This window comes from Nematolebias whitei, chromosome 7 (assembly GCF_014905685.2).
Source record: "Nematolebias whitei isolate Nwh7 chromosome 7, NemWhi1, whole genome shotgun sequence".
In the NCBI taxonomy this organism is placed as follows: Eukaryota; Metazoa; Chordata; class Actinopteri; order Cyprinodontiformes; family Rivulidae; genus Nematolebias; species Nematolebias whitei.
In genome coordinates, this window is record NC_056504.1 from 49,360,687 (window position 1) to 49,374,135 (window position 13,449).

At 45.8% G+C, this 13,449-nt stretch overlaps 1 protein-coding gene across 2 annotated transcripts in view; it reads left to right on the forward strand.

The window, feature by feature from the left end:
• The window catches only part of pcbp4 (poly(rC) binding protein 4), a 30,580-nt gene that overhangs the window by 15,327 nt on the left and 1,804 nt on the right, over positions 1-13,449 (forward strand). The window contains exons 8-12 of one of the 2 annotated variants that reach the window (XM_037679016.1): positions 242-313; positions 1,848-1,889; positions 2,237-2,315; positions 3,150-3,205; positions 5,605-5,774. In XM_037679016.1, coding sequence (XP_037534944.1) covers positions 242-313; positions 1,848-1,889; positions 2,237-2,315; positions 3,150-3,205; positions 5,605-5,774 — 419 coding nt within the window. The remainder of the gene's footprint in view (positions 1-241; positions 314-1,847; positions 1,890-2,236; positions 2,316-3,149; positions 3,206-5,604; positions 5,775-13,449) is intronic. The other variant, XM_037679015.1, reaches the window with a different exon arrangement.

Sequence of the window (13,449 nt, forward strand, 5' to 3'; positions counted from 1 at the left end):
TGTGACAGGTGTGGGACAGGTGTGTTACAGTTGTGAGACGGTGGTGAGACAGGTGTGTGTGACAGGTTTGTGACAGGTGTGTGACAGGTGTGTGACAGATGTGAGACGGTGGTGAGACAGGTGTGTGACAGGTTTGTGACAGGTGTGAGACAGGTGTGTGACAGGTGTGTGATGAAGGCTACAGAACTGCAGCACATCAGCTGCTGATCCCGGGTCCGAACTTCTCTGTGTTTGTGTCCAGGTGTTCGAGGCGTCCGACTTCAGCTCCCACCCTCTGTTCTCGGTGGCGCAGGGAGGAGTGGACCTGCAACAGGTGAGCAGAAGAGAAAAACACTAAACACAAAAAACATTCAACACATAAACATGAACCACGTTCAGAATGAAGGAAACTCAGTCAGATGATAAAAACATTTCAGCTCCATGAAGATGTAAAGTCAAATGAAAGAATATTTAGTTGTTTTTATCATGACGTAACAAAAATGAAATGTTTGGTTCTGTTTGGTGTCGAGGTTCATCTTCAGGAGGCCTCACAGGGAAGAATCCGACACGCTTTAAAAGTTCATGCTCAGTAATCCAGTAAAAAAAAAAAAAAAGTTCAGTCAGGTCCTCTGGACGTTTTCTTTGTGTTGAAAAGTTTCGTCTTTCATCCAAAGGACTTCATCAGTCTGAGGAGCTGCAACAAACTCATTCTTATAAATAACACCTTCACAGAGTGGGTCAACCAGTTTGATTTGTGCTCAGAAGTTCCTGAGGGGGAATATTTATAAAAACAACTTTCATATACTGTATTAGCCGACTGGGAGATGTTTTGTTTTTTAGAGACTCTAAAACCCCCAGAAATGGACCTCGACACCACAGGAGAGGGACGTCTGTCCTGGCTGGACGCTGCTGTCCAGGTCCGTCTCAGATCGGCTGAATCGGGGCGTGAACAGCCGACGCAGCTGCAGCAGCTGTAAAAACACAAACGAAGCAAGAGCGAGAACAACCTCCAGGTCCGAGCACCCTGAGCTAAAGCAAGACCTTCAGCTACCGGACCTGGAGGAGCTGCTGCTCAGGCTGCTTCCAGGTCTGGTGGAGGCCACATTTTACACCAGGTTCATCCTCGGTCTGAGGGCTCTGAGGTCAGGTTCTGACGAACCAGACGATCCTGAGAGGTCAGGTTCTGACTAGTCAGACCAGATGATCCGATCTGAGGTGCTTCTCCTGCAGATGTTCACATCTTCATAAAACACGTGGTTTTCTTCTTGTACTTCTGAAAAATCTGTTCAGTTTCTTCTTAGATTATTAATGTTCCCTCTTCAGAGGTCTCCAAAGTGAGTCCTAGTCCTCCATCTCACTCTGTCCTCACTCCAAGTCCCACCATGTCCTCTCTAACTGCATCTCCTCTTTATCTTTTTCCTGGCAGCTGCATTTCTAACATCCTTCTACCAATATACACACTGTCCCCCACCTGGACATGTCTAAACCACTGTCCCTCCTCTGGACATGTCCAGACCACTGTCCCTCCCCTGGACATGTCCAGACCACTGTCCCTCCCCTGGACATGTCTAAACCACTGTCCCTCCTCTGGACATGTCCAGACCATCTCAGACTGGCCTCTCCCAGTCTTTCAGACTGTGCTTTCCCTCTGATGGTCTTGGTTCTTGGATCTGGATCATTTGGTCCAGTTTCTGATGAAACTAGATGTTTGGACCTGCAGCCGGTGCTTCTTTGAGCTGACTCTGCCGTTTTGTCTCGTTGTGCTGCTGATGGACGTTTTTTTTTTAAAGTTTGGTTGAACTTCGTGCTGAGGCGTCGTGCAACAAGGACAACGAGCGGATCTTAATCTCCTGTTCTCTCTGTTTCAGGCGTACGCGGTCCAGAGTCACTACGGACTCCCACATTCAGAGGTAAGAGGGTTTCATCTGAACCACTGTGAACAACACGAACAGAACCAACCCGAGAGAGTCGGCTCGGGTCCAGGTTCTGTGTCATTTAGACTAAACCGGAACAAAGAGACTCAAAGAACAACCGATGAGTCCAACTCCAAAAACCTGACGGTTCCGGTCCAAACAAAACCCACGAGAACACAAAGATCTGCTTTTTATATTCCAACAAGGCTAAAGACACGCTGCTTTTATTCTAACACCAAGTTTCTTCTTCACGTTCATTCATCGTGCCCTCAGAACCCTGCGTTTGTTTGTTTGTTTGTTTGTTTGTTGATTATTTCACAGTTTTGTTTTTCTGTCTCCATCAGCTGGCGAAGCTTCACCAGCTGTCGATGCAGCAGCAAAGCCTGGCGTCCATCAGCCAGTCGGCCACACAGGTTCTGCCCGGTACGTCTCCACACATCCATCACCTGCATTTTATTTGATCATTTTATTTTATTTCATATTCAAGTTTAGTGATTCTGATGCAGTAAACAAAATAAATTCTATTCCCAGCAGCTGTTGGTGACACCAATCAAACTTTGCGTCCACATGGAAACGCTGTTTTAGGAGCCCCTGACTGTATTTTTTAACACCAGGAAGTCCTAAACTCCTCCTTTGTGTTCTCATGTGGACAGCCTAAACACAACTTTTAGAAAACGATGATGTCATCGACCCACCTCTAAACTAATTAAACTAATGAGACATTCTGATAAAAAACAAGAAGAAACATCAAGTTTAATGGAGAATAAAGGTTTGGTGTATAATTAACCCAGGACATGATGAGGACAACTCTTTCGTCCATCCCTCAGTCTCATATCATCCACATGTCCTCGTATTTGGACACGTCTCCCAGTCAACAGTAGTTTAAAGTGACACAAAGTAGAAGGTCCACCTGGTAGTCCATAACAAGGATTCAGTTTTTGCTCTTGTATCCTCCATCCTGAGCCTCTGCTCTGTACCTTGTTTCCTGTTTTTGTTACAGCACCACCTACAGGTCTGCTGTAGTTACTGCAGCGTTTTAGTAGTTTTCTGTGTGGATGAAAACATTTGTAGAAATGGTGCCATGTTTTTAAAAATGACTGTTTTGGATTGTTGCTCATTTTCAGCTTCTTCTTTTTAATTGTTCTGATTAAGTTGGACTTGTTTTACATCCTGTTTGAGGATAAACTGTTTGTTCTTGTTGCTTTGGATCAAGACGGTTCTGTTCAGACCCCGTGATCCGTCTTTGTCCTCTCTCAGCAGGTGTGGAGGCCGCTTCCCAAACCACGTCTCAGGAGCTCCTCATTCCAAATGATGTGAGTCAAACTAAAAACACCAAGAACTTCTGCAGAAACCATTAAAACCTGTCAGAGTCTGAGGACAAACAGTTCCACAGCAACTGGAGCTGGTTTCCCATCAGCAGCTCAGGGAAAGGGACGGATCAGCTGACGACTGATGGACGGTGGCTGCTGAAAAGGTCAAAGCTGTGACCTTTGGTCCATGTGGGAGCTTTTGACCACCACATATCTGACAACGTGTCTCTGTCCATCCTCCTCCCAGAAACATCCTCTGATGACTCGTCTTCTCCTCACTGGAAGCTCCACGTTCAAACTCTCTGGTCAAATATGTCCACCATTCTTCTGTTGGACATGTCCACAGTCCCTCTGTTGGACATGTCCAATCCATCTCAGCCTCCCTCCAATGGAATCGTTTTTTGTCCATTTGGGTTCCTCCTAAGAAGATGTGAACATCTTCATCTCTGCCCCGTCCAGCTCGTCCTCCGCCGGGTCCAAACCAAACGTCCCAGCAGGTCTCACTCTGGAAATCCGTTTCTGTCAAACTTTGGTTTAAAATGTGCAGAAAACAACTCGGCTGTTTAACTTCCAGATTTTAGAAAATCTCTGATCGGTGCCGAGAATCATCTGAAGCAGGAGTTCAGATAAGAGCTGGAGGGAGGAGACAGAAGAGTCTTTCTTTGAATGAGAAAAGCACAAAAACAACTTTGTTAAAAAATAAAAACAAACATTCCTTAAAGAAATGCATGTCACCCGCCACCTGGCAGATTTAATAGTGACCTCAGAGTGTGCATTTGGGATGACCGTCAGCTACCACTAAACTAAATGTCAGTGTTCAGGTTTTCTTCTGAGCGGCTCTAAAGCTCGTTTCTGACCGAGCTGTGACTGTCGGAGACACCAAACAATGAACTGATCAGTTTATTGTCTTTTTTTGTCGCCAATGGTCAAAATGTTGTTTTATTGGTACCAAACTTATTTCTCTCATATTTCTTGCACTGAGTCCCAGAAGGTGAACAGTGAGGGCTCAAACTCCTGCAAACGTTTTGAGACGTTTGTGAGACTCCTCTGTGAACGCCGTTCACCGGCTCGTCTCCATCAGGCAGCCGGTTGTCTTTAAATCAACCAAACACAACAGAACCCACCGACAGCTGATGTTAGTCGGCATTCCTGTCCAAGTGAGCGAGTTAGTCTTTAACTGATAAATGGATGAAACGTTTAGTTTAATGGGGGGGGGGGGGTGTCATGATGACGGGAGATGGAGGTCATGTTTCCACCCTGAAGCTGCGTCCTCGCTCGGACAGGGTGATAAACACCTCGGCAGCTGTCAATGTTTCTCTCACATATAAAACACAAACATGGAGACCTGAAAAGCCCGGTCCAAGCCCGGCTCACAGTGAGAGTAAAGATTCTCCTGGTCCAAGCCCGGCTCACAGTGAGAGTAAAGATTCTCCTGGTCCAAGCCCGGCTCACAGTGAGAGTAAAGATTCTCCTGGTCCAAGCCCGACTCACAGTATCTCAGAGAGAAGAGGGTTCAGGAGGAGTGAAGAAACGTCTGAGCTTCATTCTACAGTTCACAGCCAGAGCTCGAACACCAGCCCTCCTCCTCCTCCTCCTTCACTAAACCTTTCCAAATTACAAGGGCAGCAGGGAATCGCCCAAAAATAGCCCTCACCTCCTCCTCTGCTCCTAATGCTGCAGGTGCATTTTAACAACCAGAGAGCTGAGCATCCTAAGGAGGAACCTCACTTCTCCAGAACAGATGGAGGAGAAACCTCAACAGAACCAGATCCTTCCGCTCAGGTTTCCACAAAATGCCCGTTCTCCTTCAGAATGTCTGCAGTGGCTCACGACAGCTGGACCTTTGACATTAAACCTCAACAAGCTCTTCACCAGCTGCCAGGACCACAGGAAGTTCCTGATTCAGTCTCACACACCTCAGATCTTCAGACAGGATGAGTTCTGGACCAGCAGTGTTTGGGTCCAGAATGATGGGGGTGTAGGAGACCATGTCCTTCATGTTGTTCCAGATGTTGAAGGCCAGGTGTCCCAGGTGTTTGGCCTGGTCTATCAGCTGTGGATCCTCCAGCAAGGAGCAGCGCTGGACTCTTTCCACTGCAGCCTTGTAGATGTGCAGGACGGAGACGTCTTCATCTCTCAGCTCCTCCTCTGTGGCTCTGCCTGTGTCTGAAGGAGCCTCCATCTTCTCCTTCATCATGCCACTCTTCTGCTCCTCTTCCTCCCTCAGAGCAGGACTTGTTGCCTCTGTGAGCCAAGCAGGAGGATCAAAGATGGATATTAAATGCTGTAATATGTGTTTAGATTTTTCTGTTAGGTTTTGTTGAGTGCTTCTTGAAATCCTGAAAAAACATCCTCCCATAGCAAACCTTGTCTTCATCCCGTCTGCCTCGTCTTCCTCGCAGCTGATTGGCTCCATCATCGGGCGCCAGGGCACCAAGATCAATGAAATCCGGCAGGTATCGGGGGCTCAGATCAAGATCGGCAGTCAGCTGGACAGCAGCAGTGACCGACACGTCACCATCACCGGCACGCCGATCTCCATCCACCTGGCTCAGTATTTAATCACGTCGTGGTAAGAACCCTGAGGAACGCCTGTGCCACTCAAACACTGAATCCTCTGCAGCTTCCTGTCACACCGTACCGCCTTTAGACAAAAACAACACTTTATTCTGTTTTAATGGAAAGATTTTCACATTTCAGAGCGTTTACAGGACAAAACATTTTCACACCCCTTAAACTTTTCTACGGTTCAGTTACAACCACAAAGTCTTTTACTGGATTCAGCTGCTAAACCAGCACAGAGGAGGTCGTATTAGTGACGTGGACGGAGAATCTCCAGATTTTATTACAAATATAAAGTGTAACCTGTGTTTGTTTCACCCCTTTTAAAGTCCAGATGTTTCCCGTTTAGAAAACAAAGTCCAGCTGTCTGTAATTTAACCTGAGTTTAAATCCAGCTGTTCTGAGAGCTGTTACAGAACATCCGTCAAACAGCATCATGAAGACCAGGGTTGGGTAATAAAACATCATCTGTCAGAGCCTCAGTTCAGTTTAATTCAGATTATTTATACAGCTCCAAGTCCCAACAGAAGTTGTCTCAGGCCACTGAACAGAAACGTTCACAGACATTATAAATGTCAATTAGTAAAAGTTCTCTGGAAGCAGCAGATTGTGTTGACTCTTCACTTTGTCACAGTCTCCCATCCTGAGCAAACACAAAGGAGACAGTGGAAAGGAAAAACTTCCTTTTAAAAAGAAGAAACCTCGAGCAGAACCAGGCTCAGGACGAGCGGCCATCTGCTTTGACCGGCTGGTTTGAGAGGACAGGAAGTAGAAACAGACGAACACGGAATGGAGGCGAGCAAGATTTTCTCTAGGAGGAAAGATTTTTTTTTTTAAACATAAGACAGAAACAATTACAAACTATTCGTTTGATGAAATGAGGTCAATTTGTCCTCCAGCAGTCTAAGCCTATATTAACATAACTAAGGGATAGCTCAGGAAACCCAAGCCAACCCTAACTATAGGATTTATGAAAAAGAAAAGTCAGCCCAGTCTTAAAACTGGACAATGTGTCAGACTCATGGACGGAAACTGGAAGTTGGTTCCACAAGAGAGGAGCCTGAGAACTGAAAGATCTTCCTAGCATTCTGCTTTAGGAAACTCTAGGAACCACAAGTAAACCTGCAATTGGAGCACGAAGTGCTCCGTTAGGAAAATATGGAACAATAAGATCTCATATATAAGATGGAGCTAGGTTGTTGAGAGCTTTGTAGGTTAGGAGTAAGATTTTGAATTAAATTCTGGATTTGACAGAGAGCCATTGGAGAGAAGCTAAAACTGGAGAGATATGATCTCTCATCAACGTTCATTAAAAGGAAGTATTGAGAATATATATATATATATATATACACAAAATACAAACCGGATTCCAAAAAAGTTGGGACACTCAACAAATGGTGAATAAAAACTGAATGCAATGATGTGGAGGTGCCAACATCTAATATTTTATTCAGAGTAGAACACAAATCACAGATCAAAAGTTTAAACTGAGAGAATGTTTCATTTTAAGGGAAAAATCTGTTGTTTCCAAATTTCATGGCGTCAACAAATCCCAAAAAAGTTGGGACAAGTCCATTTTTCCCACTGTGTGGCATCCCCCCTTCTTCTTACAATACTCAACAGACATCTGGGGACAGAGGAGACCAGTTTCTCCAGTTTAGAAATAGGAATGCTCTCCCATTCATGTCTAATACAGGCCTCTAACTGTTCAATCGTCTTGGGCCTTCTTTGTGGCACCTTCCTCTTTATGATGCACCAAATGTTCTCTATAGGTGAAAGATCTGGACTGCAGGCTGGCCATTTCAGTACCCGGATCCTTCTCCTACGTAGCCATGATGTTGTGATTGCTGCAGAATGTGGTCTGGCATTATCGTGTTGAAAAATGCAGGGTCTTCCCTGAAAGAGATGACGTCTAGATGGGAGCATATGTTGTTCTAGAACCTGAACATAGTTCTCTGCATTAATGGTGCCTTTCCAGACATGCAAGCTGCCCATGCCACAAGCGCTCATGCAACCCCATACCATCAGTGATGCAGGCTTCTGAACGGAGCGTTGATAACAACTTGGGCTATCCTTGTCCTCTCTGGTCCGGATGACATGACGTCCCAGTGTTCCATAAAGAACTTCAAATCGTGACTCATCTGACCACAGAACAGTCTTCCATTTTGCCACACTCCATTTTAAATGACCCCTGGCCCAGCGCAAACGTCTGAGCTTGTGGAGCTTGCTTAGAAATGGCTTCCTCTTTGCACTGTAGAGTTTCAGCTGGCAACGGCGGATGGCACGGTGGATTGTGTTCACTGACGATGCTTTCTGGAAGTGTTCCTGAGCCCATTCTGTTATTTCCTTGACAGTGGCATTCCTGTTTGAGGTGCAGTGACGTTTAAGGGCCCGGAGATCACGAGCATCCAGTAGAGTTTTACGGCCTTGACCCTTACGCACAGCGATTGTTCCAGATTCTCTGAATCTTTTGATGATGTTATGCACGGTTGATGATAATAACTTAAAAGTCTTTGCTATTTTACACTGGGTAACACCATTCTGGTATTGCTGCACTATCTTTCCGCGCAACAATGGTGGAATTGGTGATCCTCTTACCATCTTGGCTTCTGAGAGACACTGACACTCTGAGAAGCTCTTTTTATACCCAATCATGTTGTCAATTGACCTAATTAGTGTTAACTGGTCTTCCAGCTGTTCTTTATATGCCCAATTTCCTTTTTCCAGCCACTTATTGCTACTTGTCCCAACTTTTTTGGGATTTGTTGACACTGAAATTTTGAATCAACATATTTTTCCTTTAAAATGTTACATTTACCCAGATTAAACTTTTGATCTGTCATCTATGTTATATTACGAATAAAATATTGACATTTTGCCATCTCCACATCATTGCATTCAGTTTTTATTCACAATTTGTTTAGTGTCCCAACTTTTTTGGAATCCGGTTTGTATGTTACACTGTTGAAAATGATGGGCCCACTCATCTAACGTGCAACTTTTTTTTTAAATAAGAACTGCAAAACAGAAAAATACAGATCAACAAGAGTGTGCTCAGTGCACGTGTCTGTACACCACCTCATCACGTAAACTTCTTTACGTTACAATAACCAGAACACAATACACTTGGGACTGTAAAACACATCATTAGTACTGTCATCATCTCTATTATAACCAACTGTGTCTATATTTAAAGTTTTAAAGTGCTGGCCATTGTTTTCAGCCACTACTTTATCCTATGATGAATTTCACATAAGAACTGTATATTAAACTAAACATATTTTAAACCAGTCCCTCTGACTGTATTCGCCTTTGATGAGATGAATCTAAAACATTTTATGCTTCCCCATTCCTCTGGACGCAGTTCATCATCTGCAAACAGGAAGAGGACAGTCATGACTGTCCACCTGAGAGGCGGAGCTGCAGAGACCCCCAGCTCAGGTGGGACCACCTGTCCACGGGACAGCTGTCAGACTGTCCTAGAAAACAGGACTCGTTTTACTGTCAGTCCATGACACATAAAGTCCCAGTAAAAAACTTTGTACCGTGACAAAATGTGGAAAAGTTTGATGGATGTGAAAACTCGTCTTTTCTGATACACAGGTGGGTTTCTGTGCTCAGTCCAGAGTTTGGTATAAAAGACAACATTAGGAAATATTAAAAATAAATTTGTCCTAAGAAGCACCAAGTCTGAGGCCTCAAACCAGAGAAGGTTCATTTTTTACTTTTAACAGCAGGAACACACACACACACGTCAGTAAAGAAGAAAAGTGAAGCATTATGATCTTTTCTGCAGGTTTTAATTATTTTTGTACCCAGATCAGTCTCAGTGTGTTGAATATTTGAACCTGAGGCTTCACACACTGACCTCAGAGCAGCCTACACACGTTTCTTTCCTGAACTTCAGGCTGAAGACTTTTGTTCAGTGGTTTTATTTGGGAACCGTTTTTCAGCTCAGATTGAAATTCAACTCCATGTATAAAGACTCAGTTGTTACAGCTGATATTCTTATTTATTTTAGGTCAGAACATGCATTGTTTCTGTCGTCGCTGCTCCTGAGTCTCATTTTGGCCACATCTCTAAACAGTAGGAACGTGGTGTAAAATGCAAATTAAAGCACCTCAAACTCTTTTATTCACAGTGGAACACAGTTAACATACTGAAAGTTTAAACTAACAAAATCACATCAAACTCCAAACATGTTTTAATAAAAATTGCTACATGCTCTTAGTTTCATTGTGAATAAATTTCCACATAATTGCATTCTGTTTTCATTAAAAGGCCCTTATGTTTTCAGCGCAGTGGTTGTATTTCAGGGCGGTGGCTCAGCATGGTCTTCCTGTGGGCCCACCACCTGTAGGAGGGGCCATACAAGTTGGGTGCATGACTCCATGGGCAGTGGCTGAAGGCGGGGGCCTTGGCGCTCCAAACCTGGCTTACCAAAGCTGGCTCTTGGGACATGTAATGTGACCTCTCTGGTGGGATGTGGTCAAAGCTCTTCTGGAGGTGCAAGTTGAAGATCTTTTAGATGGGTTCTTCTGCCAGGCATTCCCTGCAAACGCTAACTACACATTTGGGTCTACCAGGTCTGTCTGTCATTTCCCCCCGCCAACTGATCCAACTCACTACCAGGCAGTGATCAGTTGACAGCTCAGCTCCTCTCTTCACCTGAGAGTAGACCCACACCAGCTCGACGCCTCTCACCATGGGCAACTCCAGCATAGAATAAGGTACAGCCCCTCTCAAGGAGATTGGTTCCAGAGCCCATGTTGCGCATCGAGGTGAGCCCAACTAGATCTCGTTGGTACCTCTCGACCTCGCACACAAGCTCAGGCCCCTTCCCCACCTGAGGCTGGCAATCAGTGACCCACAATGAGTCTTAAGTGGGCCATGTTCCATGCCTCAATTGTTGAAGTAGATGCCTTGACTTGTGGTCGCAAGGTTGTCAGTGCTTCTTGCAAAGGCCATCCTCAAACTCATTGGTGGACACCCCGGGTTAGGGATGCTGTCAAACTGAATGAGTTCTATTGGGCCTTGTTAGCTGGTGGGACTCCAGAGGCAGCTGAGGAGTACTGGAGGGCCAAGCGGTTTGCATCCTTGACTGTTGCTGAGGCAAAAGCTTGGATATACCATACCATACCATACCAATTTATTTATATAGCACTTAAAACAGCAACAAGGCCAACCAAAGTGCTATACAAAAGAAAACAAACATGCACAGCAGACAGGAAAACATAAAATAGAAATACAGATACAAATAGCAGCAGAAGCTAACTAAAATGGCCAACAGAGTAGAGAACAGACCGGCCCAAAACAAATCACACCGTGTTAAAGGCAAGCGAATAGAAGTGGGTCTTCAAGCGAGACTTAAAGACAGAGTGTGGGAGCCTGCCGGACACTCAGTGGCAACTCATTCCACAGTCGTGGACCCGCAACAGAGAAAGCCCTGTCACCTCTGAGCTTACGATGGGTTTCTGGGACTGAGAGAAGCATCTGGTCTGCTGACCTCAGAGAGCGCGGTGGGACATATGGCTGCAGAAGATCAGTGAGATAGGATGGGGCGGAACTGTTCAGTGATTTAAAAACATACATGAGAATTTTTAAATGGATCCGAAGGTGAATGGGTAGCCATTGGAGGGAGGCCAAAACTGGCGTGATGTGCTCTCTATAGCCTGTACCAGTTAAAAATCGGGTTGCAGCATTTTGGACCAGTTGTAGACGAGCAATGGAGGACTGACTGATTCCAAACAGAAGTGAATTGCAGTAATCAAGTCTAGATGTTATGAAGGCGTGGATCACTGTCTCAATGTTCTTTTTGGAGAGTATATGGGATATGGGAGGAGTTTGGTGAAACCTTGGATAAAGACTGTCGGTCGGCTCCGAGGAGATTCTGGCAAACCATCAGGTGGCTGAGGAGGGGAAAGCAGAATTCTACCAACACTGTTTTCAGTGAAGGTGGGGTGCTGTTGACCTCAACCAGTGACGACGTCGTCGGGAGGTGGAAGGAACACTTAAACTTTTTCAGTCCCACCGGCACGTCTTTAATGAAGGAAGCTGAGTTGGAACTTCAGGGATGGTCTGTCCGTAACTGTGGCTGAGGTCACCGAGGTAGTTAAAAAGCTTTGCAATGGCAGGGCTTCGGGAGTGAAGGAGATTCTCCCTGATTTCCCCAAGGCTCTGGATGTTGTGAGACTGTCTTGGTTGACACGCCTTTGCAACATCGCATGGACATCAGGGGCAGTGCCACTGAATTGGCAGACTGGGGTGGTGACTTCCCTCTTCAAAAAGGGGGACCGGAGGGTGGGGTGGTGACTTCCCTCTTCAAAAAGGGGGACCAGAGGGTGTTCTCCAATTACAGGGGCATCACTCTCCTTAGTCTCCCTGGTAAGGTCTATTCAGGGGTACTGGAGAAGTAAATCTGATCGTTGGTTGAACCTCAGATCAAGGAGGAACGATATGAGTTCTGCCCTGGCTTTGGAACACTGGACCAGCTCTTTGCCCCCACTAGGGTCATCGAGGGGTCATGAGAGTTTGCCCATCCAGTCTACATGTGTTTCGTGGACTCGGAGAAGGCTTTTGACCTTGTTCCTTGAGGTACACTGTGGGGGGTGCTCTGTGAGTATGGGATTGGGGGCTCATTGTTACGGGCTGTTCAGTCCCTATACAAGCAGTGCGAGAGTTTGGTTTGCATTGCCGGTAGTAAGTCGCACCCCTTCAGGATGGGAGTTGGACTCTACCAGGGCTGCCCATTGTCACAGATTCTGTTCATAACTTTTATGGACAGAATTTCTCGGTGCAGCCAGGGGGTGGAGGGATTCTGGTTCATTGGCCTCAGGATTCCATCTCTGCTCTTTGCAGACGATTTGGTCCTGTTGGTTTCATTGTGCTGTGATCTTCAGCTCTCACTGGAGTGGTTCGCAGCCAAGTGCAAAGCAGCTGGGATGAGAATTAGTACCTCCAAATCTGAGGCCATCGTCTTCAGTCAGAAAAGGGTGGATTGCTTTCTTTAGGTCGAGGGTGAGGTTCTGCCTCAAATGGAGGAGTTCAAGTATCTCTGGGTTTTGTTCACAAGTGAGGGAAGAATGGAGCGTGAGATTGACAGATTGGTGCAGCATCTGCAGTATTGTGGACTCTGTGCCGGTTTGTTTTCGTGAAGAGGAAGCTGAGCTGTAAGACAAAGCTCTCTGTTTACCAGTCAATCTGCGTTCCTACCCTCACCTCTGGTCATGAACTCTGGGTAGTGACAGAAAGAATGAGATCGTGGATACAGGAGGTTGAAATTTCCACCACAGGGTAGCGTGACTCTTCCTTAGAGATAGGATGAGAAGTTAAGTTATCCAGGAAAGACTCAGGAGTATAATCGCTACTCCTCCACAATGAGAGGAGCCAGTTGAGGTGGTTCAGACATCTGGTAAGGATGCTTCCTGTGCGCTGCCCTAGGAAAGTGCTTTGGGCATGTCTAACTGGGAGGAGATCTCAGGGAAGACCCAGGACACGCTGGAGAGACTATGTCTCTCGGTTGGCCTGGGAACACCTTGGAGTCATCCCAGAAGAGCTGGAAGAGGTGGCTGTAGAGAGATGTCTGGACCTCCCTGCTCAAGTTGTTGCCCCCAAGACCTGACTTCAGAACAAGCAGATGATGGATGGATGGATGGATGGATGGATGGATGGATGGATGGATGGAT